This window comes from Carassius gibelio, chromosome A6 (genome assembly GCF_023724105.1).
Source record: "Carassius gibelio isolate Cgi1373 ecotype wild population from Czech Republic chromosome A6, carGib1.2-hapl.c, whole genome shotgun sequence".
NCBI classification, from domain to species: domain Eukaryota; kingdom Metazoa; phylum Chordata; class Actinopteri; order Cypriniformes; family Cyprinidae; genus Carassius; species Carassius gibelio.
In genome coordinates, this window is record NC_068376.1 from 4,290,502 (window position 1) to 4,315,837 (window position 25,336).

Genomic DNA, 25,336 nt, shown 5'->3' on the forward strand with positions numbered 1-25,336 from the left:
GCTTCAAATATCTCTGCCTCCTTGTTAGAGCGTCCCCTCCCATCGGAGACCCGGGTTCGAGCCCCGCTCGGAGCGAGTCGCTGCTGCTGCTCTCGTTCAGTTTCAGCCTCGGGATCTGATTCTGGATCATAAATAAACGGCTGAATCTGACTGTTAGCCATGGTTTATTTTGGATGATGGTTTTTTCCTCAAGGCAATGTCAGAGCTGTTAAATATGTTTTTCAATGGCTCTGGGTAATGTCACAGCTTCCAAACGCTCTCGACGCAAAAGCCTACTGGCGCTCGTGATTCTTTAGCTCCGCCCACACGTCACGCCTCTAGGCGCTCGTGTTTTTCCGGGAAAAATCGGTAGAGACTATCTTTCTCTTATGAATATAATAAAACTAAAGACTTTTTGGAGTTATGAAGGATGCAGTACTACTCTATACGTACTCAAGATTAACAGGATATTGAGTGAAAACGAGCATTTCAGCCCCCCTTTAATGGATTACTGTAATGCTTTATTTGGTGGTTGTTCTGCACGCTTAGTTAACAAACTTCAGCTAGTGCAGCAGCAAGAGTTCTTACTAGAACCAGGAAGTATGACCATATTAGCCCGGTCCTGTCAACACTGCATTGGCTCCCTATCAAACATTGTATAGATTTTAAAATATTGCTTATTACTTATAAAGCCCTGAATGGTTTTGCACCTCAGTATTTGAATGAGCTCCTTTTACATTATACTCCTCTACGTCCGCTACGTTCTCAAAACTCAGGCAATTTGATAATACCTAGAATATCAAAATCAACTGCGGGCGGCAGATCCTTTTCCTATTTGGCGCCTAAACTCTGGAATAACCTACCTAACATTGTTCGGGAGGCAGACACACTCTTGCAGTTTAAATCTAGATTAAAGACCCATCTCTTTAACCTGGCTTACACATAACATACTAATATGCTTTTAATATCCAAATCCGTTAATTTTGAGGCTGCATTAATTAAGTAAACTTGCTAGGCTTGCTTAGTTGGGGTCACTTCATCTACAGAGATATCGTTGACTTGATTGCAAATAAATGCACAGACACTATTTAACTGAACAGAGATGACATCACTGAATTCAATGATGAACTGCCTTTAACTATCATTTTGCATAATTGACACACTGTTTTCCAAATGAATGTTGTTCAGTTGCTTTGACGCAATGTATTTTGTTTAAAGTGATATATAAATAAAGGTGACTTGACTTGACTTAATTAACCCATACTAACCAGCTTTAGTGCTAACTGTCAGTCAACCAATCAGAAACAGTCTGAGCACAAATATCCTTTAATATATTATTTAGCAGCAAACTGCAATCGCTGAGAATTGGCTTCTCTTACATTCAACAAAACAGCAGACATCGTTTCGAATATACATTTCAATGCAGAAATGAAAAACATGACATAAAATTATATATAAAAATATTAGGGCTGCTCCGATCATGATCGACCGATCATTAATGCGCATCTCGTCAGTAAAGCCGGTTCTCTAATCAGCGGTAAATTCCCTCAGGTGCGTGATTTCACATAGAGCAGCTGTTACTACAGAGAGCCATTGTTAACTGAGAAGATACAAAAATAAACGCTGAAAATGAACGTGGATTTGTGCAGCTTCTTTGTTAACAACGGCCTTACGTGTAGTAACAGCTGCTCTATGTGAAATCACGCACCTGAGGGAATTTACCGCTGATTAGAGAACCGGCTTTACTGACGAGATGCGCATTAATGATCGGTCGATCATGATCGGAGCAGCCTTAAAAAATATAATAAACAATAAGCCAATAACTGTGATAAGTGCAAGCAACTCAAAAGAACGTTTTACTTGTTTCGGTCTCATTTTAGCCTTAATGTCCCTGCTGCCAAACATCTTACAAATAGAAATGATATATTACGATAATATTCAGGGAGAAGAATGTTATAAGTCATCTCATCTGAAAGGAATCATTTTCTAAACATATAGTTTAGAGTCGTTCCATGTAAACTGAATGGTAGAATTTTAGTGAAAAGAAACAGGAAGTGGTCCTTTGTGACTGCATCTGCATCACACAAACCCACTAAGACAAATCCTCTACACGATGATGTCAGACAGGTGTGTGTTACCTGCTGTTTGGGGTGTCTGACCCACATCAGACGTCCAGCTGTACTCTTCACTCCAGTCGCTCCACACAGCATTGGGCAGATCATACCTGACTCTCACCCTGATCACATACTGATGATTTAAGAGTAAATCGTCCTTTGGCAGCTCCAATTCAGGTTCTGTAGTTTTTATGATAATCTCCTCCACATCCTACACAGACATTGACAGAATCAATCATTTCTGCTGTGATGAACGCTGATAGAGTCACAAAACACAGAATCTGCCTTCAGATGCACATCATCTACACATCCAACAGTTTGTTCTACAATCACTTATACACTAAAGTACATAGTAACACATCTCTTCAAACCAAGTCTAAAAAAAACCTCAAGCACATTGTCAGTTTGCAACTGTATAACGACATTTTGGAAAAACACTGAACACTTTTCTCAACATGAGACACTCAGCACTGACAGCTCATGAGTTCTGGAAAACACTGCCGTTCATTTCCTGATCAAGCTCACATCAGAAAACACTTACAGCTCTTTAGTTATTGCTGAATGTGCTGTAAACAGTATTTATGAGCACACTGGACATGCACAAGATTCTCGTGTTTGGCATCGGTGTGTAACTGGAGAGTGAATAAGCTAATCATCTGTTGGTTGTGTGACGGATGTTAATAAGGGTGTGTACTCACAATCTATATTAATGTATTTCACTAATGATCCCTCCTTTCAATTTTCATGTATTTATTTTGTATTTGCCGTTCACGAAAATGTGATAATTTAGGTTTGTCCTTTTATTTGAGTCATTTTTGGGAAAAGAGTTTTATATTGATTTTACGTTGTGACGTCATATCTGTTCAGCCCGCGCTGCGTCCTCAGACCGCGCTGAGCTCGCTGAGGAGAGGTAAGCAGTTAGCGGTGCTCCGCCAATATAAAGTTGTAAAAGTTACTAGAATTGTTAGTAAGTACTTAATATGCTAAAATATTATTGTTAAGAGTGTTACAAACGTATTGAAAATTGTTTTATGTGTGGATGGATGACATCTAATGGTTTATCATTGAGTACAGCGGGTTGAGTATGTATGTGCGTCAGTAGGACACAGTGATTTTAGTGAATCAATTAACTGGTGTTGTATCTGTCCAGGTGGAAAAATCACAGAACGAAAACCTTTCTCATTGTTGTACTCTCTCTGCTCCATCCAGGTATAGATAATTGTTCATTTAATCTTCAATTAATTTTTGTATCACTTTGTTCAATCCATCAATTCCAATTCATGTTTGATTTAAAAATTTGCTGCAGAAGATTATATCATATCTGGATAAATGTCTGTAACGATTTATCTGGCACTGTATTTTTGATGTTATCATTGTGATTTTCACTGAGACCGCGCTGAGCTCGCTGAGGAGAGGTGGAAAAATCACAGAACGAAAACCTTTCTCATTGTTGTACTCTCTCTGCTCCATCCAGCACCTGCATGCCCCATTTCAATAAACCCTCCATCAGCAGCAGTTCCTGTGATCCGTGTCTTCATTTATAACACAACGCAGATCGAAACCGTGCCATAGACAGGCCGGTTACAGTGGTGCCGTGACCCGGATGAAGATCAGCTCACCTCGGATCTTCGTCCAAGAGTCAATGCCGTTTGATCACCGGTGGATGCTGCACTTCCGACCAGGTTCTGATGAGCAGTAACACAAAGTGATGCACTTTCAAAGAACTGGACACTTTACTATACAATTAGCACTACTAGTTTTATTTTTCTTTCTCTAGTTTATTTAATGATTTTGTTCTGCTGGTGTTTTTGCCATTTGAATTCTTTATTCAGTGTTTTGATAACTTAAACAGGAATAATGGCATATGGTTTCAATTCAGATACTTTCAATGTTGATAGGGACATGTCAGATTCAAGTTTTGCAAGAGGAAGACACCTCAGTGATCATTCATTTACTCCTTTTGTAGGGAGGGGTAATGTAGAACGAACACCTGAATTTTGTTCTACTCGAGTAACTGAACAAACACCTAGCCAGTTAAGGAGTAATCCATTATCAGTCAGCCCTGATTTAAATGATGCAGCATGGTATAACCTCATAACACACATTGCTCAGGAAGTAGGACAGACTATAATTTCTGCTCAAAGTGGGGAAAGGTGTGGGGAAAGAGAAGCCAGTAATGCACAGACAAAAAGTTTAGGTGCAGGTCAGTCATTCTCAGAGGCACCCTCACTAAATTTAACAGGAGTTAAACTGGTCATGCAGTCTGAAGTAAGGGAGCCCCCTGTTTTCCGAGGAGATGTAACTGATAAGTTCAGTGTGCATGAGTGGGAGGATTTAGTGGACACTTACCTGCGGAAAAGAGGCCTACCAGTATCTGAGCATCATCATGAAATCCTTTCGAGGCTGATGGGTAAAGCCAAAGACATTGTTCGAATAACCCTTCGTAGTAACACTTCCCTAAGACCCTCTGAGAACCCCAGAGTAATATTTGATATTCTGAAACAGCATTTCAGTGAGGTCAGGTTCTCCTCTATGCCTTTAGCGGATTTCTACGGCACAGTACCTGTTGCCGGGGAAAATCCAGTTGAGTATTGGGTCCGTTTAAATAAGGCTGTGGATGTTGCAGAGGAGGCTTTAAATAGACTTGGGCGGCAGATGGATAACCCATGCCAGGAGGCAGCTATGATGTTTGTCAAATACTGCCCAGACCCAACATTGTCAGCAATTTTCCGCTTGAAAGCACCAGATAAGTGGACGGCGAGTGAAGTACAAGAGCATCTCGACAGATATCATACTGAACAAAAGGAACAGTTAGCAGTCAAATTCAAGCGTAACATTGTTATGAGGAATGCTACAGCTCATACTCAGTCATTTACAGAGAATGAGATTGCAACTAGTGGTTTCCCTGTTGTGCCGTCCGATAATCTTAATGCTGGCACTCCATCTCCTCCACAGAATGATGATAATTGTATGAAGACACTCATCAGTCTACTTGACCGTGCTCTTTTCCAGAATAGTCAAGCGGAGATTAGGTGTCCTCGACCAAGCCAACCACCTATGAGACCATGTAAGGTATGCCGTTCTCATGATCATTCAACTTTAGCGCACTGTCGGAGACAACGACTCTGTCTCGCCTGTTTCCAACCTGGTCACATAAAGAAGAATTGTACAGAAAGTCAACCCAGCACTGGCAATCAGTTCACAAAGCCACTTCAGGGTTCACCGACTTTAAAATAGTCGACCCACACCTGGAGAGGGGACGTGTGGGTGGAATGGAACAAACCCTCGAAAATGCAGATATTAAGCAAGTTTATGAAACTGCATGTGCACAAGCTCCAGCTGAAGTCAAAGTGATTGCACAGAATACGCAAACTCTTGAAGTGTTTGATGAGTTATTTTATGCCCCTGTATATGTGAATGACCGATTCCAGATGAAGGGAATGTTGGACTCAGGATCTATGGCATGCACTTTCAGTGAAGCAGTAGAGAGTAGAATGCTCAGTGAAGATGTGTTGCCAAAACCCACACCATTGACACAAGAAATAATGTTAATAGGATGTGGAGGTAAAATAACCAAGCCAAAATGCATGTATGAAGTTGAGCTGAAAGTGTATGGTGAGAGATGTTTAGTCCCTGTTTTAGTCGTGCCAGGGCAACGGGATGATTTAATCATCGGTACCAATGTAATTAAGTTCCTCATGCACCGAATGAAGATCAGTGATGATTACTGGAGGATTTTGTCTAACAGTGTTTCAGAGCCATCTTTCTCTTGTGAACGATTCTTGGATGTCATGGCAAATACTTGCCGCTGGAGAGGTGGAGATCCACCAGACAAGGTTGGGACTGCTAAGCTCCAACAGTCAGTCACCCTAATGGCCAAACAAGAACACCTTGTCTGGGGACGGCTGCCGAGTAATACTATCATGTCACCAGGGAGCACTGTAGTCGTGGAGGCCACTTCTTCCAGAACTATGCCACGGGACATCATCATAGGCCGTGTTGTTACACCTCTGTGGGGAGATCGTTGGGTTCCTTTAAAAGTTACCAACCTCTCGGACAAGCCGGTCACCCTTAAAAGGAACTGTAAACTAGCTGATGTATTCCCGTGTCTTGCTGTGGAAGATTTTGAGCTGTTGCAGGGTGTCAGTCATGCTCAGGTGCCCACATCCGAGAAAATTTACCAACCTGGTGTCACAGGAGATCTTAAACAGAGACTTAGGGCCGTAAGCCTCAATGACATTGACATTGACTCATGTTCTGCCAGTGATGCGGCAAAGGAAAGGCTTGTCCAGTTGCTTGAGAGCTACAATGATGTATTCTCCAAACATGCTCTGGATTGTGGGGAGGTCAGAGGTTTTGTTCACCGCATCCACTTAACTGACACACGCCCTTTTCGACTTCCATACCGTCGGGTACCACCTGCTCACTATCAAAAATTACGCCAAGTTCTCTCAGAAATGGAAGAGCAAGGAATAATCCGTAAATCAGTGAGTGAGTATGCCTCACCTTTGGTTTTAGTATGGAAGAAGGACGGCAGCTTAAGGATCTGTACAGACTTTAGATGGCTGAACGCTAGGACCATTAAGGATGCGCACCCGCTCCCACACCAATCAGACTGTCTCGTTGCTTTGGGTGGAAATACTCTCTTCAGTACTATGGATTTAACGTCAGGCTTTTATAACATCCCCATGGCTGAAGAAGATAAAAAGTACACCGCGTTTGCAACTCCAGTAGGTCTCCATGAGTACAACAGGATGCCTCAAGGGTTGTGTAATAGCCCAGCGTCTTTTATGCGTATGATGTTAAGTATCTTCGGGGACCTGAATTTTAGCAGTCTGCTGTGTTATTTGGATGACTTATTGGTGTTTGCACCTGATGAGACTTCAGCTTTGGAGCGGTTAGAGCTAGTGTTCCAACGATTGAGGAGCCACAATCTCAAATTAAGCCCAAAAAAGTGCCATCTGATGCAAGCGTCCGTTAAGTTTTTAGGTCATATCATCGATGGGAATGGTGTTTCCGCTGATCCTTCAAAGGTTGAAGCCATAGCAAAACTGTCAAAAGCTGACCTCATGGAAGAAGATGGGTGCACTCCATCTGTACGGAGGATTAAATCAGTCTTGGGGATGATCCTCTATTACCAGCACTTTATCCTTAATTGCTCCTCCATTGCCAAACCACTCTTCTCCCTAACTGCTGGACAGAAGAGGAGGACAAAGGTCAAAACTGAGGCTAAGGCAGGCACTTACAGAAAGCTGAAGCCAGATGACTGGACCCCAGAGTGTGACGATGCCCTTTCTAAGCTGAAAGAGAGCTTGCTGCAGAGTGTGGTATTGGCACATCCCGATTTTTCCCTTCCATTAGTCTTGTCAATCGATGCTTCTCTGGAAGGGCTTGGCGCTGTGCTATCGCAGATACCAGCAGGTGAGGAAAAAGCACGCCCGATTGCATTTGCAAGCAAGTCATTGAGTAACTCTCAGAAGAGATATCCAGCACACAAGCTCGAGTTTTTAGCCTTAAAGTGGAGTGTGTGTGAAAAATTCAGTCATTGGCTAAAGGGCCACACGTTCACTGTATGGACAGACAATAATCCACTCACTTATATCCTAACAAAGGCTAAACTCGATGCTTGTGAACAGCGCTGGGTGTCTAAGCTTGCTGCTTATACTTTTGATCTCAAGCATATTGCTGGAAGTAAGAACACAGTAGCTGATGCTTTGAGCCGTGATCCTTTCACAAAAACTGTAAGTCGCAGGCTTATCACAGAGCAATACAGCAGTCTACTGTCTGAGGCTGAAAGTGTAGATAAAGATGGAGTTCAGGACATTTTCCGTTTACAAGTGAACACCCTTCATGTATTGTCTCAGTCAAACTCAGTGTCTTGTGATCACACAACGGTCAGGACCCTTTTGAGCCTCCACGATCAATGGGAGATTGTAACTGAGCTACGGGCCATGCAGGCAATCCAGTCCATTCAGAATGCAGCAATCCCTGGAAACGACACAATTGCAGTAATCCCTCTCGATGAGATCCGACAGGGCCAAGAGTCAGACCCAGTAATCTCAAAGGTTATACCCTTCCTGAGTCAGAATAAACGTCCGTCAAGGCGAGAAGTGGCTAGAATGGATACCAAGGCTCTAGATCTTCTTAAGCATTGGGATCGACTGAAGGTTCAAGATGGAATAGTCTATCGTGTTTCAAAAGATCCTTTGAGCCATCATAAGAAGTTCCAACTTGTACTTCCTTTTAGTCTCAGGGCTAAAGCCTTAAGTGGTGTGCACGATCTCGCTGGACATCAGGGACAGTCAAGAACTGTTCAGCTAACTCGACAACGCTTTTTCTGGCCTAGAATGGAGCGTGACATAAGGGAGTATGTCAAATGTTGTCAGAGGTGTATATTGGCCAAAACACCTGAGCCATCTGCTCGAGCCCCACTTGAGAACATCAGGACTTCGGCCCCTATGGAGTTAGTGTGTTTGGACTTTTGGAGTGCTGAGGACAGCAAGCAGCGTTCTGTAGATGTATTAGTCGTGACAGATCACTTTACAAAGTTGGCTCATGCTTTTCCATGTGTGAACCAGAAAGCAAAACAAATTGCGAAGAAGCTGTGGGATCATGTCTTCTGCATATATGGTTTCCCGACACGCATTCATACGGATCAAGGGACCAACTTTGAAAGTACCCTCATTGCAGAACTGCTCAAGCTGGCAGGTATTAAGAAGTCACACACTACAGCGTACCACCCGATGGGAAACGGTGGAACAGAGCGGTTCAATCGGACCCTGGGCAGTATGCTTCGTTCTCTGCCTCTCAAGGAGAAACACAAGTGGCCTGAGCAGATACAGACATTGACATTTGCATACAATGCCACAGTACACGAGACCACCGGTTACGCCCCATTTCAGTTGATGTTTGGTCGCATTCCAAAGCTACCTGTTGATGTCATTTTTGGGCAGGTGTTGCATGACCCTGTGATTGTTGACCATGACAGTTATGCAGAAACACTTATGTCTTACCTTCGTGAAGCAGCGCACATTGCCCAGAAACACACTGAAAAAGAACAGAAAAAGCAGGCTAAGGCTTATAATCGGAAAGTCAAGGGTACATGTTTGAACATTGGAGACAGAGTGCTCCTTGCAAACAAAAGTGAAAGAGGAAAGAAAAAGCTTGCTGACAAGTGGGATCCAACGGTCTATATTGTAAAGGATCGAAACCTTCAAACTAACATCTACAAACTGATTGATTATGCTGGGAAATCCAAGGTGGTGCATCGAAATTTGATTTTGGATGTCAGCTTTCTACCAATTGAACCACCTCAAGATGGCAAGGACATCCAGTTAAATGCTGAGACTATGGAGACAGAGTCTTGTATGTCTGAGTTATCTGATTCATCAGAAGAAGAGAGTCTTGATGATGGAACAAAGGAATGTGTGCTTGATGAACGAGATGAAGTTAAAGATCAAGAACCTTTGTGTGATGATGGTGATTTGGAATCTGATAATTCAATCCAAAGTCGAAGAAGTGTCTGTTATCAAAATCCCAGAGAAAATGAGGCCGTGGGTGGTTATTCTGATGAAGTTTCTGCTATAGAAACTGAATCTCATGATAATAACACTAACTCACAAATACAGACTGTGGATGACTCTCATGCTAACAGTATTCCTGACACACAAGCACAAATTCCCACTGACACACAGGGTGTTAGGACTCGTGCAGGAAGGGTTGTCAAAAAAGTTAGCCGTTTGATTGAATCCATGACACAGAGACCATTTTACAGTCAGATGGTGGGGTCATCATTAGGCAAGAGATCAGGATCAGTTCTTTCTTTATTTTAAAAATCTAATATGTTATTTTTCTGTCACAGTACTGTGAAGGGGTGTGTGACGTATGAATTTCATTAAGTGTAATATAGACCAGATTTGTGTGTGTTGTACAAGGCAGCATGCTGTTCTGAGAATGTCTAAGACTTGATCAATCTTGGACTTTTCTTAATCTTTTAAGTAGATAACTTACAATGTTGAACTGCGAATGAGATTCGTTGAAAATCTGGTTCTGTTGGATCAATTGCTTTTGTCATTTTGGTCAGGATATTAGTGAAATTCAGGAGGGGTGAATGTGACGGATGTTAATAAGGGTGTGTACTCACAATCTATATTAATGTATTTCACTAATGATCCCTCCTTTCAATTTTCATGTATTTATTTTGTATTTGCCGTTCACGAAAATGTGATAATTTAGGTTTGTCCTTTTATTTGAGTCATTTTTGGGAAAAGAGTTTTATATTGATTTTACGTTGTGACGTCATATCTGTTCAGCCCGCGCTGCGTCCTCAGACCGCGCTGAGCTCGCTGAGGAGAGGTAAGCAGTTAGCGGTGCTCCGCCAATATAAAGTTGTAAAAGTTACTAGAATTGTTAGTAAGTACTTAATATGCTAAAATATTATTGTTAAGAGTGTTACAAACGTATTGAAAATTGTTTTATGTGTGGATGGATGACATCTAATGGTTTATCATTGAGTACAGCGGGTTGAGTATGTATGTGCGTCAGTAGGACACAGTGATTTTAGTGAATCAATTAACTGGTGTTGTATCTGTCCAGGTGGAAAAATCACAGAACGAAAACCTTTCTCATTGTTGTACTCTCTCTGCTCCATCCAGGTATAGATAATTGTTCATTTAATCTTCAATTAATTTTTGTATCACTTTGTTCAATCCATCAATTCCAATTCATGTTTGATTTAAAAATTTGCTGCAGAAGATTATATCATATCTGGATAAATGTCTGTAACGATTTATCTGGCACTGTATTTTTGATGTTATCATTGTGATTTTCACTGAGACCGCGCTGAGCTCGCTGAGGAGAGGTGGAAAAATCACAGAACGAAAACCTTTCTCATTGTTGTACTCTCTCTGCTCCATCCAGCACCTGCATGCCCCATTTCAATAAACCCTCCATCAGCAGCAGTTCCTGTGATCCGTGTCTTCATTTATAACACAACGCAGATCGAAACCGTGCCATAGACAGGCCGGTTACAGTTGTATGTTATGATGCAAGAGATGTGTGATGCTTTACGTATTGTTGTTTTACTTTATGTGTAAAGTTTAGAAAAAATAAGCCCTGATTTCAGAAATAATGTATAAGCAACTGTCAAAAATGAACTTTCTGTTGTGGAATTAAAGGAGAGGCTGATGTTCTCACCTTCCAGCTCTGAGCAGCAGATCTGTACTGGACCCCAAACTCAGCATCTAAAAAGGGTATTAAAGAATCACAACTCCAAGAAACATTGCCCCCGTGAACGTCCACTTTCTGAGGAGGAGCCACTTTCACAGCTGCACACAGAAACACAACACGATCGCTCAAGCAAACAGTTTATTTCAGACTGGAGCCAGAACCGGTTTGTGAGGAACAGAAGCATAACAAAGTGTCTCTCGCTCATTAATGAACTCATCATTCACACACTGACACACTCTCTAGCTTCGGTTCAAGAATGTGTGCATGAGTTATTATATTTGACTCACCACTAACTGCTGCTTTATGTTTTGCTATTTCAGCCACAGGATTTGTGTAGTTTTTACACCGGACTTCTTCATGCAATTCGGCTATTGAAATTATTATACCTCTCTGCAGCAGAAAAGAAAGAAATAATGCATCTGTATGACACGTCACAAGTTTGCTTTGGTTTTCAACTCATTGCTGGATGATCAACAAGACGTCAGATTAACTTAAGTGGCATCAGTCACCTTGCTTTGAAAGACCACGGTTGCAGAGCGTATGTGAGGCTGCATCGGGTCTGCAATCAAAGTTGCGTCCTTTTTCTCCAAATTACTGAAATCACAGAAACTGAAGAATTGATTTCACATATAAAAATGAAGCACATACACATACATTTTTCCACTTTTACCTCACAAACTAATCATGAAATCAATCATAAAACTCTTTAGAGACTAAAGAAGCAACAGAAAACTGTTCCACATTCACGAGTTCTGGATCATGTACGATATAAAGGCTGATTGTTTAATCACAAGCTATATACCTCAAACGAGTTGACCTCTTCTCAACTGATACTGTAATCCAGCATTCGGTCTCGGGTCGGATCGGAGGGATCACGTCCAGATTTGAGGTGTCCCAAACACATGTGAAGGTGTTGTAATAATCATTATAACACTTTAAACCTAGAGAAAGAGCAACTTTTGAGCAATTCAACCTAAAAATAAAGATTGCAAAAGACTGTTTTCATAGAAATGCCACAGAACAAACATTTTTAGTTCCCCAAATAACTGTACAGAAAAGAGTAGTTCATAAAAGAACCTTGCCTTTTATTAAACTGAAGAACCTTTTTTAAATTTTAATAGAAACCCTTTTTTGCAATGGAAATCTTTTTGGATGTTGAGTTTTTTTTTGTTCATGGACTCATTAAGTGCCAATTAAGAACCTTTGTTTTTAAGTGAAAAGCACACACATTTACAGTGTGTGTGTGTGTGTGTGTTTCACTTGTATTAGACCCTATACTTAGAAATATATCAAAAGAGACCAATCTTAACAAATCATATTTATCTGACTGTTATTTGTAGCAGTACGGTCCAAGTTTAGTATGTAGTACCACAAGGCTCAGTAGTAGGACCGTTACTTTTTACCATGTACGGTGGTATAGCTGCTTTTGTCAGAACTAACAAGACATATTTAGATACACACACACACACACACACACACACACACATACAGATCACAACTCAAACACAAAGCCGTCAGCAGTTATTACAATTTCTATTTCTGTTTTGCAACAAAGATCTTTATTTATGTATTTATTTATTATTAAACACACTTCTTGCCCTACCCCATACAGTCTGGTCTATATTACTTTTATAGACTATAATACTTAACACTCACAGGTGTGTAATACCAGAGACAATTTATAAGAGGCATGCCACTTCCTCAATCCTCAATACAATGATATAAGGAAAACCCGTAACGTCAAAGATGGCGTTTGTATGCACATGTCCCGCCCCTCCCACTGGAAAGCCAATCATCTGCTTTTAACAGTCAAACCGGGAAACATTTAAGCCTATCGTCTGGTTCCACTGATGCATGCACACAGCTGAGGTTTTGCGACAGCGGAGACAATTTGGTGACAGCGAGTTGTGGTGTGTGCAAGATCAGATGGAATCCACATAGAAGGGTAAATAAAAAATAATAATTCAAAATATTGTACTGTACACTGATAAAACAAATGACATTGAGCGTTTGTTTAAGTGCTTGGCACAACACCGGCATTCTGGATAGAGACGTAAATGAAGTTGGTGTCGTGAACCCTTGCGCATGCGTAGTAAAAGCATAACCTGTGGGAAAAAGGCGTTTTAAACCTTATTTTGGGGCAAAGTCATCAAACTTTTTCAGCGATTTTTATAATATTTTACTGCTGTTTCTATACATGCAGATTTTATGTCCCGGTGACCAGTGAAAGTGCAGTTCTGATTCTCTGCCCATTCATTTAGACAGGAGCCTGGTCTTGTTAGTCTGAAATAGCTGCCTGGAGGTGTTGCCAAGATGGCGGCCGAGTGGCACGACTTGCCTAAAAGGACTTTGGTAATACCTAAGAGAGGGGAAATCTATCTATTGTCATCTTTATTCTTAGTGGCACTTATAACAGCATTACAGCATTACTCAGTCTTAACTAACCCACACTAACCAGCTTTAGGCTAACTGTCAGTCAACCAATCAGAAACAGTCTGAGCACAAATATGCTTTAATATACAGTACAGACCAAAAGTTTGGACACACGTTCTCATTCAAAAAGTTTTCTTTATTTTCATGACTATGAAAATTGTAGATTCACACTGAAGGCATCAAAACTATGAATTAACACGTGGAATTATATATTGAATTATATACATAACAAAAAAGTGTGAAACAACTGAAAATATGTCATATTGTAGGTTCTTCAAAGTAGCCATCTCTTGCTTTGATTACTGCTTTGCACACTCTTGTCATTCTCTTTATGAGCTTCAAGAGGTAGTCTCCTGAAATGGTCTTCACTTCACATGTGTGCCCTGTCAGGTTTAATAAGTGTGATTTCTTGCCTTATAAATGGGTTTGGGACTATCAGTTGTGTTGTGCAGAAGTCAGGTGGATACACAGCTGATAGTCCTACTGAATAGACTGTTAGAATTTGTATTATGGCAAGAAAAAAATCAGCTAAGTACAGGAAAACGAGTGGCCATCATTACTTTAAGGAATGAAGGTCAGTCAGTCCGAAAAATTGGGAAAACTTTGAAAGTGTCCCCAAGTGCAGTCACAAAAACCATCAAGCGCTACAAAGAAACTGGCTCACATGCGGACCGCCCCAGGAAAGGAAGACCAAGAGTCACCTCTGCTGCGGAGGATAAGTTCATCCGTGTCACCAGCCTCAGAGATCGCAGGTTAACAGCAGCTCAGATTAGAGACCAGGTCAATGACAGACACAGATCTAGCAGCAGACACATCTCTAGAACAACTGTCTGAATATGCTACGTGTACTGTGTACAATCTGAATATCTGCTAGGAAACCACTGCTAAAGAAAGGAAACGAGCAGAAGAGACTTGTTTGGGCTAAAAAACACAAGGAATGTGGACCAGTGGAAATCTGTGCTTTGGTCTGAGTCCAGGTTGAGATCTTTGGTTCCAACCACCGTGTCTTTGTGCGATGCAGAAAAGGTGAACGGATGGACTCTACATGCCTGGTTCCCACCGTGAAGCATGGAGGAGGAGGAGGTGTGATGGTGCTTTGCTGGTGACACTGTTGGGGATTTATTCAAAACTGAAGGCATACTGAACCAGCATGGCTACCACAGCATCTTGCAGATGCTAATTCCATCCGGTTTGCATTTAGTTGGACCATCACTTATTTTTCAACAGGACAATGACCCCAAACACACCTCCAGGCTGTGTAAGGGCTATTTGAGCAAGAAGGAGCGTGATGATGACCTGGCCTCCACAGTCACCGGACCTGAACCCAATCCAGATGGTTTAGGGTGAGCTGGACCGCAGACAGAAGGCAAAAGGGCCAACAAGTGCTAAGCATCTCTCGGGGAACTCCTTCAAGACTGTTGAAGACCATTTCAGGTGACTACCTCTTGAAGCTCATCAAGAGAAAGCCAAGAGTGTGCAAAGCAGTAATCAAAGCAAAAGAAGAACCTACAATATGACATATTTTCAGTTGTTTCTCACTTTTTTTTTTTTTTTTTTTTATGTATTTAATTCCACACGTGTTCATTCATAGTTTTGATGCCTTCAGTGTGACTCTACAATTTTCATAGTCATGAAAATAAAGAAAACCCTTTGAATGACAAGGTGTGTCCAAACTTTTGGTCTGTACGGTATTATTTAGCAGCAAACTGCAATCATTGAGAACTGGCTTCTCTTACATTCAACAAAACAGCAGACATCGTTTTGAACAAACATTTCAATGCAGAAATCAAACACATGACATGAAATTATATATAAAAATATAATAAACAATAAGCCAATAACTGATAAGTGCAAGCAACTCAAAAGAACGTTTCACTTGTTTCGGTCTCATTTTAGCCTTAATGTCCCTGCTGCCAAACATCTTATAAATAGAAATGATATATTACGATAATATTCAGGGAGAAGAATGTTATAAATCATCTCATCTGAAAGGAATAGTTTTCTAAACATATAGTTTAGAGTCGTTCCATGTAAAATGAATGGTAGAATTTTAGTGAAAAGAAACAGGAAGTGGTCTTTTGTGACTGCATCTGCATCACACAAACCCACTAAGACAAATCCTCTACACGATGATGTCAGACAGGTGTGTGTTACCTGCTGTTTGGGGTGTCTGACCCACATCAGACGTCCAGCTGTACTCTTCACTCCAGTCGCTCCACACAGCATTGGGCAGATCATACCTGACTCTCACCCTGATCACATACTGATGATTTAAGAGTAAATCGTCCTTTGGCAGCTCCAATTCAAGTTCTGTAGTTTTTACGATAATCTCCTCCACATCCTACACAGACATTGACAGAATCAATCATTTCTGCTGTGATGAACGCTGATAGAGTCACAAAACACAGAATCTGCTTTCAGATGCACATCATCTACACATCCAACAGTTTGTTTTACATTTACATTTACATTTACATTTATTCATTTAGCAGATGCTTTTATCCAAAGCGACTTACAGATGAAGACAGTGGAAGCAATCAAAAACAACAAAAAGAGCAATGATATATAAGTGCTATAACAAGTCTCAGTTAGGTTAACACAGTACACGTAGCATGGGATTTGAACTAATATAATAAATAAAAAGAAAACTGATAGAATAAAAGAATAGAGCAAGCTAGTTAGAGGTCTCTACACATACACACATATATATATATAATTGCATAATAAATTAAAAGAAAATAGAATACAAAAAGATTAGAAAGGTAGTTAGATTTTTTAAGAATAGAATTAGAATAGTGAGTGTTAAAGTTCGAGGGTCAAATAAAGATGGAAGAGATGTGTTTTAAGCCGATTCTTGAAGATGGCTAAGGACTCAGCTGCTCGGATTGAGTTGGGGAGGTCATTCCACCAGGAGGAACATTTAATTTAAAAGTCCGTAAAAGTGACTTTGTGCTTCTTTGGGATGAACAATCAAGCGACGTTCACTTGCAGAACGCAAGCTTCTAGAGGCACATAAGTCTGAAGTAACGAATTTAGGTAAATGGGTGCAGAGCCAGTGGTAGTTTTGTAGGCAAACATCAATGCCTTGAATTTTATGCGAGCAGCTATTGGAAGCCAGTGCAAATTGATAAACAGAGGTGTGATGTGTATTATTTTAGGCTCATTAAAAATTAATCTTGCTGCTGCGTTCTGGATTAATTGTAAAGGTTTGATAGAACTGTCTGGAAGACCTGCCAAGAGAGCATTGCAATAGTCCAGCCACAGAACAAGAGCTTGAACAAGGAGTTGTGCAGCATGATCCCAAAGAAAGGGCTTGATCTTCTTGATGTTGAATAAAGCAAATCTGCAGGATCGGACAGTTTTAGCAATGTGGTCTGAGAAAGTCAGCTGATCATCAATCATAACACCAAGGCTTCTAGCTGTTTTTGAAGGAGTTATGGTTGATGTGCCTAACTTGATGTTCTACAATCACTTATACACTAAAGTACACTCCTAGTAACACATCTCTTCAAACCAAGTCTGCAAAACCTCAAGCACATTATCAGTTTGCAACTGTATAACGACATTTTGGAAAAACACTGAACACTTTTCTCAACATGAGACACTCAGCACTGACAGCTCATGAGTTCTGGAAAACACTGCCGTTCATTTCCTGATCAAGCTCACATCAGAAAACACTTACAGCTCTTTAGTTATTGCTGAATGTGCTGTAAACAGTATTTATGAGCACACTGGACATGCACAAGATTCTCGTGTTTGGCATCGGTGTGTAACTGGAGAGTGAAATATTGTTTTTTTTTTAATGTGTAAAGTTTAGAAAAAATAAGCCCTGATTTCAGAAATCATGTATAAGCAACTGTCAAAAATGAACTTTCTGTTGTGGAATTAAAGGAGAGGCTGATGTTCTCACCTTCCAGCTCTGAGCAGCAGATCTGTACTGGACCCCAAACTCAGCATCTAAATAGGGTTTTAAAGAATCACAACTCCAAGAAACATTGCCCCCGAGAACGTCCACTTTCTGAGGAGGAGCCACTTTCACAGCTGCACACAGAAACACAACACGATCGCTCAAGCAAACAGTTTATTTCAGACTGGAGCCAGAACCGGTTTGTGAGGAACAGAAGCATAACAAAGTGTCTCTCGCTCATTAATGAACTCATCATTCACACACTGACACACTCTCTAGCTTCGGTTCAAGAATGTGTTCATGAGTTATTATATTTGACTCACCACTAACTGCTGCTTTATGTTTTGCTATTTCAGCCACAGGATTTGTGTAGTTTTTACACCGGACTTCTTCATGCAATTCGGCTATTGAAATAATTATACCTCTCTGCAGCAGAAAAGAAAGAAATAATGCATCTGTATGACACGTCACAAGTTTGCTTTGGTTTTCAACTCATTGCTGGATGATCAACAAGACGTCAGATTAACTTAAGTGGCATCAGTCACCTTGCTTTGAAAGACCACGGTTGCAGAGCGTATGTGAGGCTGCATCGGGTCTGCAATCAAAGCTGCTTCCTTTTTCTCCAAATTACTGAAATCATAGAAACTGAAGAATTGATTTCACATATAAAAATGAAGCACATACACATACATTTTTCCACTTTTACCTCACAAACTAATCATGAAATCAATCATAAAACTCTTTAGACACTAAAGAAGCAACAGAAAACTGTTCCACATTCACGAGTTCTGGATCATGTACGATATAAAGGCTGATTGTTTAATCACAAGCTATATACCTCAAACGAGTTGACCTCTTCTCAACTGATACTGTAATCCAGCATTCGGTCTCGGGTCGGATCGGAGGGATCACGTCCAGATTTGAGGTGTCCCAAACACATGTGAAGGTGTTGTAAAAATCATTATAACACTTTAAACCTAGAGAAAGAGCAACTTTTGAGCAATTCAACCTAAAAATAAAGATTGCAAAAGACTGTTTTCACAGTAATGCCACAGAATAACAATTTTTAGTTCACCAAATAACCATACAGGAAATAGTTCATAAAAGAACCCTGCTTATTTTATTAAACTAAAGAACCTTTTTTACATTTTAGAGACCCTTTTTTTTGCAATGGAAATCTTTTTGGATGTTGAGTATTTTTTTTCTATGGATTCATCAATACCAATTAAGAACCTTTGTTTTTAAGTGAAAAGCACACACATTTTAATTGTGTGTGTGTATGTGTGTGTTTCACTTGTATTAGACCCTATACCTAGAAATATATCAAAAGAGATCAATCTTAACAAATCATATTTATCTGACTGTTATTTGTAGCAGTACGATTCAGTACGGGGAAGTTGTGGTCTAATGGTTAGAGAGTCAGACTCCCAATCGAAGGGTTGTGGGTTCGAGTCCCGGGCCGGCAGGAATTGTGGGTGGGAGTGCATGTACAGCTCTCTCTCCACCTTCAATACCACGACTTAGGTGCCCTTGAGCAAGGCATTGAACCCCCAACTGCTCCCCGGGCACCGCAGCATACATGGCTGCCCACTGCTCCGGGTGTGTGCACACAGTGTGTGTGTGTGTGTGTGTGTGTGTGTGTGTGTGTGTGTGTGTGTGTGTGTGTGTGTGTGTGTGTTCACTGCTCTGTGTGTGCATTTCTGATGGGTTAAATGCAGACTGTCACTATACTTGGCTGAATGTCACTTCACTCACTCACGATTCAAGTTTAGTATGTAGTACCACAAGGCTCAGTAGTAGGACCGTTACTTTTTATCATGTACGGCGGTATAGCTGGTTTTGTCAGAACTAACAAGACATATTTAGAAACACACACACATACAGATCACAACTCGAACACAAAGCCCATCAGGAGTTCTTACTTTGATCTGAAAGTGCTGAATATGACGACATCATCATCATCATCATCATCGCCAGAGTTTTCATCCCAGTATGCATCTGAAAATCTGTGGGAGACAGAGAGACCTACATTTATAACGTGTAATTGTCAGTTAATTTCTAGGCAAATGCATAGACAAATAGTCAAGTCAAGTCACCTTTATTTATATAGCGCTTTAAACAAAAAAGATTGTGTCAAAGCAACTGAACAACAGTGAACAGTGTGTCATACAATAAAGCATAGGCATTTTACAGACATTTCTGTGAAGCCTAAAATGCAATGCAATTAAGTTCAAAATTCAAAATGCAGGTAAATCACCTGTTAAAAAAAAACAGTACATTGTGTCCTATTTTATGGATTTTATTATAGTGCAGGTAAGAGTGCATGCATTCATTTTCCTCCAGCAAACGTTCACACACTCAACAGGTGGAAAAACCCAAAGCCACAGACAGAAAATAGCAAATACACAGGTCATACACCCACAGACTCAGAGATATGAGACACAGAGCTTTTAATGTGTGATTCAGAGCATGTTAATAAGATAAACGGCTGTTAACCACATGACTGAACAAACGCATGGAGAAGTGTGACAGACTCGATGGGAAGCCTTATAACTTGAGCTCTCAAATATCTTTGATTGAAAGTCTTTGATTTTCTTTTCTTCCTGTTTAAACTGTAGATAATAATCATCAATAAAATGGAGAAAAGAAAAAAAACAAGTCTTTAGGGTTAAGGTTAACTATTAAATCAACACACTCATATTTCAAATAAATGTCAAAACTTGGAAATGACACGAATGGAATGGAAATATTTTATCATATTATATTTGATCTTTAATCACCATAGAAGGGAAATGTATGATGCTGCTTCATTACATCAGATGTTCATTCATTTCAAATGTCATCATCTCCATCAAAATAGAGTTTTGTACAGAGAGCTCATACATAGGCGTATATGATTTAAGTTTAAAAACTCAAGTGTTCAAGCAGAAGCTTCAAGCTGACACATGTGTGTAGAGACTCAGAGCGAATAAAAGTGTGTTACATACGTGTGGAGCGGAGACGTCCCAGCTCTGAGCGTTCCAATGTCACTCATACACCAGGGTAAAAGAGCTCAGCCCTTCCTGTCACGTAGATCCCAAAAGGCAAAGGGGGGGGTGTTGCTTTCTCAGAGGGCAGGCTTCAAGTATAACTCGTTTGAAGTAATGGTGCTTCATTCAATTCAAGTTTATTTTTATAGTACTTTTTACAATACAAATCATTACCAAGCAACTTTACAGAAGATAACATTTCTACAATATTCAGTAGTAGCTTATCAGTGGTCACTTTCAGTTTATGCGCATGTGGCAGGAATTTTCAGAAAAACTAATACAAGATGTAGTCAACCAAACGATGAACATTATTAACAGCAGTTATTATATGATGCAGTCACACTTGTAGCAATATTTGTTAGTTCTGTTGTTGATTCAGGGATAGCATCATCTGAGGTCCTCTGAGGGTCAGCATCATCTCTTCTCAGGTGTTCTGGATCCAGACTGGAGCTTACAGACTTTATTAAAGAGTTTGGTGATTTTACATCCGAGTTAGTTCTGGCTGCAGATAAAGTTTTAATAGTTGGTGATTTTAATATCCATGTCGATAATGAAAAAGATGCATTGGGATCAGCATTTATAGACATTCTGAACTCTATTGGTGTTAGACAACATGTTTCAGGACCTACTCATTGTCGAAATCATACTCTAGATTTAATACTGTCACATGGAATTGATGTTGATAGTGTTGAAATTATTCAGCCAAGTGATGATATCTCAGATCATTATTTAGTTCTGTGCAAACTTCATATAGCCAAAATTGTAAATTCTGCTTCTTGTTACAAGTATGGAAGAACCATCACTTCTACCACAAAAGAGTGCTTTGTAAGTTATCTTCCTGATGTATCCAAATTCCTTAGCATATCCAAAACCTCAGAATAACTTGATGATGTAACAGAAACTATGGACTCTCTCTTCTAGCACTTTAAATAAAGTTGCTCCTTTACGCTTAAGGAAGGTTAAGGAAAACAGTTTGACACCATGGTATAATGAGCATACTCGCACCCTAAAGAGAGCAGCCCCGAAAAATAGAGGAAATTAGCACCCGAGTTTACCCGCCCGGTGATTTTGTGTTGTGGCGGGGGTAAACTCGCTTCACCTACTGGCCACCGTGGCGGGTAAATAAAAATAGCATTCTGTTTCACCTGGCCATTGGACAAAAAAGTTAATTTCCATCCCTGGTGTGTGTACAACACGCAATAAAGTGTAATATCATCCAAAGCAGCTCTGTGGTGATGGCAGTGGTAGTGAAGGTTCAGAGGATCAAAGAGGAAGGAGACCGGGGTCGGCGTTCTGAGGATCGTGGGAATTTATTACTCAACAACATAAACAACAATCGCACCACATGTGCATATACTTAATTCACTGCTGTGCAATTCACGGTCCTTCTCATCTGCCTGGCTTCACCGTCCCACGAGTCCTCAGCTCTCTCGTCCTCCTCCGGATGTCGTGCGGCTTAAATACCGGTTCCCCACGCCAATCACTGCAACGAGATCCAGCTGTTACCTGTCTCTCACCTGAACCACTTACCACCGCTCGTCTCTTCATTCGCTCTCCCGTTGCAGACTTCGCTAAACCACGCCTCTCCCGCCACATACCCCCACCACCCGAATTATTAATTAATCCAACCACGGGCCCATCCATCTGGTCCGTCAAGAGTCACTCTCATCTCATCAGTCCACAAAACCTTAGAAAAATCTGTCTTCAGATATTTCTTGGCCCATTTCAACATGTGTCTTGTTCAGAGGTGGTCGGGTTTCAGCCTTTCTTACCTTGGGAATGTCTCTGAGAACTGAACACCTCATACTTCTTGACACTAGAGGTGGGTTTCAGTTGCGGAATATGGTAGCACTGGAGGATAATGGGTTGCTGGTAGATTCATGTTTGATTCTTCTAAAATTTTTGGCGGTTAATTTGTGTCTTTTCTTCTCGACGTGTTCCTTGCGACCCTGTTGACTATTTGCTACCAAACATTTGATGGTTCCCAATATCTTAGATATTTCAAGAGTGCTGCATCCCTGCGAAATATTTTTTTTCCATTTTTTACTTTTCAGAGTGAGTAAAATCTCTTTTTTGGCCCCTTTTTCCTGAGGAGAAGAATCTGCCTAAAAATTATGCACACCTTGATATAGGGTGTTGATCTCCTTAGGCCACACCCTCGCTTGTTACACAAATACACATCACCTGATATGCATTAAATCATAAATAAATACAGCTTGGACTTGGAATTTATGGATAAAATGATGATATGGTCAAAATAATTACTTGCCTAATAATTGTGCACACAGTGTATGGTTCTGTCTATCTTCTCTGTGTTCTTGTGTCTGAAGGTTCCCGCACATCTGAGGGGCTGCACCTGTTATTTTTCTCTCGTGTCGGTGTGAGACTGAGCAGCAGAAACAGATATTCTCATTTTACTCTTTCAGAAAACAAAACTCCATCAGTAGCTGTATGATTAATCTGTTTCTGTGAAGCCGAATGCATTTTTGGTTCAACATGAATAAATATAGATGGTCTCTTCTCGTCTATATGCTGCTATCCTAATGTAGAAAGACAGAAGCACAGGCGACGAGAGACACAAACAGCTGCTGAACTCGGTGCATTAAAACACTAATCTTCCAGTGAATGAATCGAGCTACAGCTAATGTGTCTGTTCACTACAAACACGGCCTGGTGCTCTTAAGTAAAGTTTATTTATCACTCACAAGAATTAAGTCAGACTTCACAAACACACGTGTTACACTTTCCAAAGATGAGGCAGTGCTCTTCCTTGATGCAACACATTTATTTCTGTATGAAAGTATGAAAAGACAGGTTAGATCGGGAACACTCTCTGTAGCGTGTGCACTCAAACTCACTCGTTACATACTGATCGCTCTTTCACTCTACTAGCGTCAGTATTCTCAAGAGTATCAAAAATAATGTCTCAAAGTGCAAGCATTCATGCATATTCATGACACTGAGTGGACACACCATTACAATATCTTTAAAGTTACCTTTTCTAAACCCATTAAACTATAACACAATAAATCTAAACATGTTCAATACTCACTCTTACACTGTGCAGAGACAAGAATAGTAAATAACATTAAAGAATCACATTAGACTCAATGCAGGTTAGCACGGTGCAAACTCTACACAATTCAGTATATAGCTACATTTCTCCAGCATTTATAAACTTTATACACTTTTCTTATTACTCTTTTTAAGATTTTATTAAATACTTTAAATCACAATTTTAACCCAGTAACGGTTTCTATATTTTAACATTACATTCTCAGGAAATTGATTATAAAATCATTAACACATTGAGTCTGATTTCTTATTAATAATACACCATGAAATGCCCTTTTTACAGTTAATGGCTCATGATGGAATGACTCTCTATAAAGTTAACACGTGAGTGGATGATTTTAGGCCTACTCACACTTCACTTCTTTAACACTACTTCAGGTTCTTCGACATCGATTTAGTGCATCACCTATCACTTATCTCACATTTTTGTGTGAATCATGGTATTTTTACACACTTACTTCTCATTTTCACTCATGCAGAAAGTTATGTTCTTTTATCAGGATTGTTAATATGATCGACCACCATTTTGGGTGCAAAACTTCTGAACCAGTGTAACATTGAACATCTCAATATATTTTTCGCAAGAACTACAGTTTTAGAAGCACACGTTTCCGCTGTGATTTACTAGAAGGTGAATCTCATCAGCTTACCTGTATGAAAGTATGAAAAGACAGGTTAGATCGGGAACACTCTCTGTAGGGTGTGCACTCAAACTCACTCGTTCCTGACCACTCTTTCACTCCACTAGCGTCAGTGACCAGTCCTCACTCGAGTGTACAGCTCAGGGTGCCCTCTATCGGTGAAGCCGAGTATCATTACAGTAACACTTTTTTTAAAAATACATCACAACAGTATTATCACCAAATATCACCGTGATTCTTATTATCAGAGCTCCATTACTAAAATCAAAATTTAAAGGGGAAATATTTATATGGGTCTCTTAAAGGGGCATAAAAACACAGGGGTACACAATCATAACATTTCAGTCAAGTCTACAAGCTTTATTTGTATAGTGCTGTATACAGTACTGACATGTCAAAGCAGCTTTACAGTGTAAAACAGGAAAACAGTGTGACGAAATTGCAAAAGGACAATAGAACATAATAGTTGATTAATTGTCTGTGCAATTAAGTTAACAATATTGCCAGAAATTGTACCCCCAACTAAGCAAGCCAAATTAAGGCAACAAAGGCAGAGAAACCATTCTCAGTCAGGGGTCAGTTCTGACCGGACCAAACCAACATGATGTGGTTTAATTACAGCCTGCAATGTAAATACGAGTCTAAATTGGTATCGACTGTACCAGTTTTCATAGTAAAACCATTCTGAGAAGAAACTGCATCAGTTATGACATCATTCATCAGCCACAGTACACTTTCAGAAACCTGTCATCATGAGCACACTGACGCCATCAGACGAGAGCAAACACACGCATGGAATCAGGCTCAAATGAGTCAGCACTGAACTGACTTGATCTGAGTAATAAGATTATAGTCTTTCTGAGCTGCAGGTCCAAGCCGGCTGTGAGCTGTGTGTTGCCAGATCCAGCTATTATAAGCGGCTTTGCACTT

At 40.3% G+C, this 25,336-nt stretch overlaps 1 protein-coding gene across 2 annotated transcripts; it reads right to left on the minus strand.

Annotated features, from left to right (window-relative positions):
* Window positions 1-1,289: 1,289 nt before the first annotated feature.
* LOC128015301 (interleukin-3 receptor class 2 subunit beta-like) lies at window positions 1,290-24,545 on the minus strand. 2 transcript variants are annotated; one of them, XM_052599017.1, is made up of 13 exons: window positions 24,416-24,536; window positions 22,960-23,076; window positions 19,584-19,667; window positions 18,500-18,638; window positions 18,207-18,291; window positions 17,985-18,087; window positions 17,665-17,795; window positions 15,909-16,095; window positions 12,124-12,262; window positions 11,831-11,915; window positions 11,609-11,711; window positions 11,289-11,419; window positions 1,290-2,304 (listed from the first exon to the last, which is right to left on the minus strand). In XM_052599017.1, exons 2-13 carry the CDS (start codon window positions 23,030-23,032, stop codon window positions 2,086-2,088), a joined length of 1,479 nt encoding a protein of 492 aa, XP_052454977.1. In that variant the 5' UTR covers window positions 23,033-23,076; window positions 24,416-24,536; the 3' UTR covers window positions 1,290-2,085. The 2 variants fall into 2 exon arrangements, with proteins under 2 accessions (XP_052454977.1, XP_052454979.1); XM_052599019.1 differs by lacking the exon at window positions 22,960-23,076 and having other exon boundaries at window positions 24,416-24,545.
* Between the last annotated feature and the right edge of the window lie 791 nt (window positions 24,546-25,336).

Coding starts and splice junctions, on each gene's coding strand:
- LOC128015301 (XM_052599017.1), bottom strand. CDS start 23,032: ATGTGCGGGAACCTTCAGACACAAGAACACAGAGAAGATAGACAGAAC. Junction 18,292..18,499: donor AAGAGGTCAACTCGTTTGAG/GTATATAGCTTG, acceptor CTATGATTTCAG/TAATTTGGAGAAAAAGGAAG. Junction 16,096..17,664: donor CTGCTGCTCAGAGCTGGAAG/GTGAGAACATCA, acceptor ATGTCTGTGTAG/GATGTGGAGGAGATTATCGT.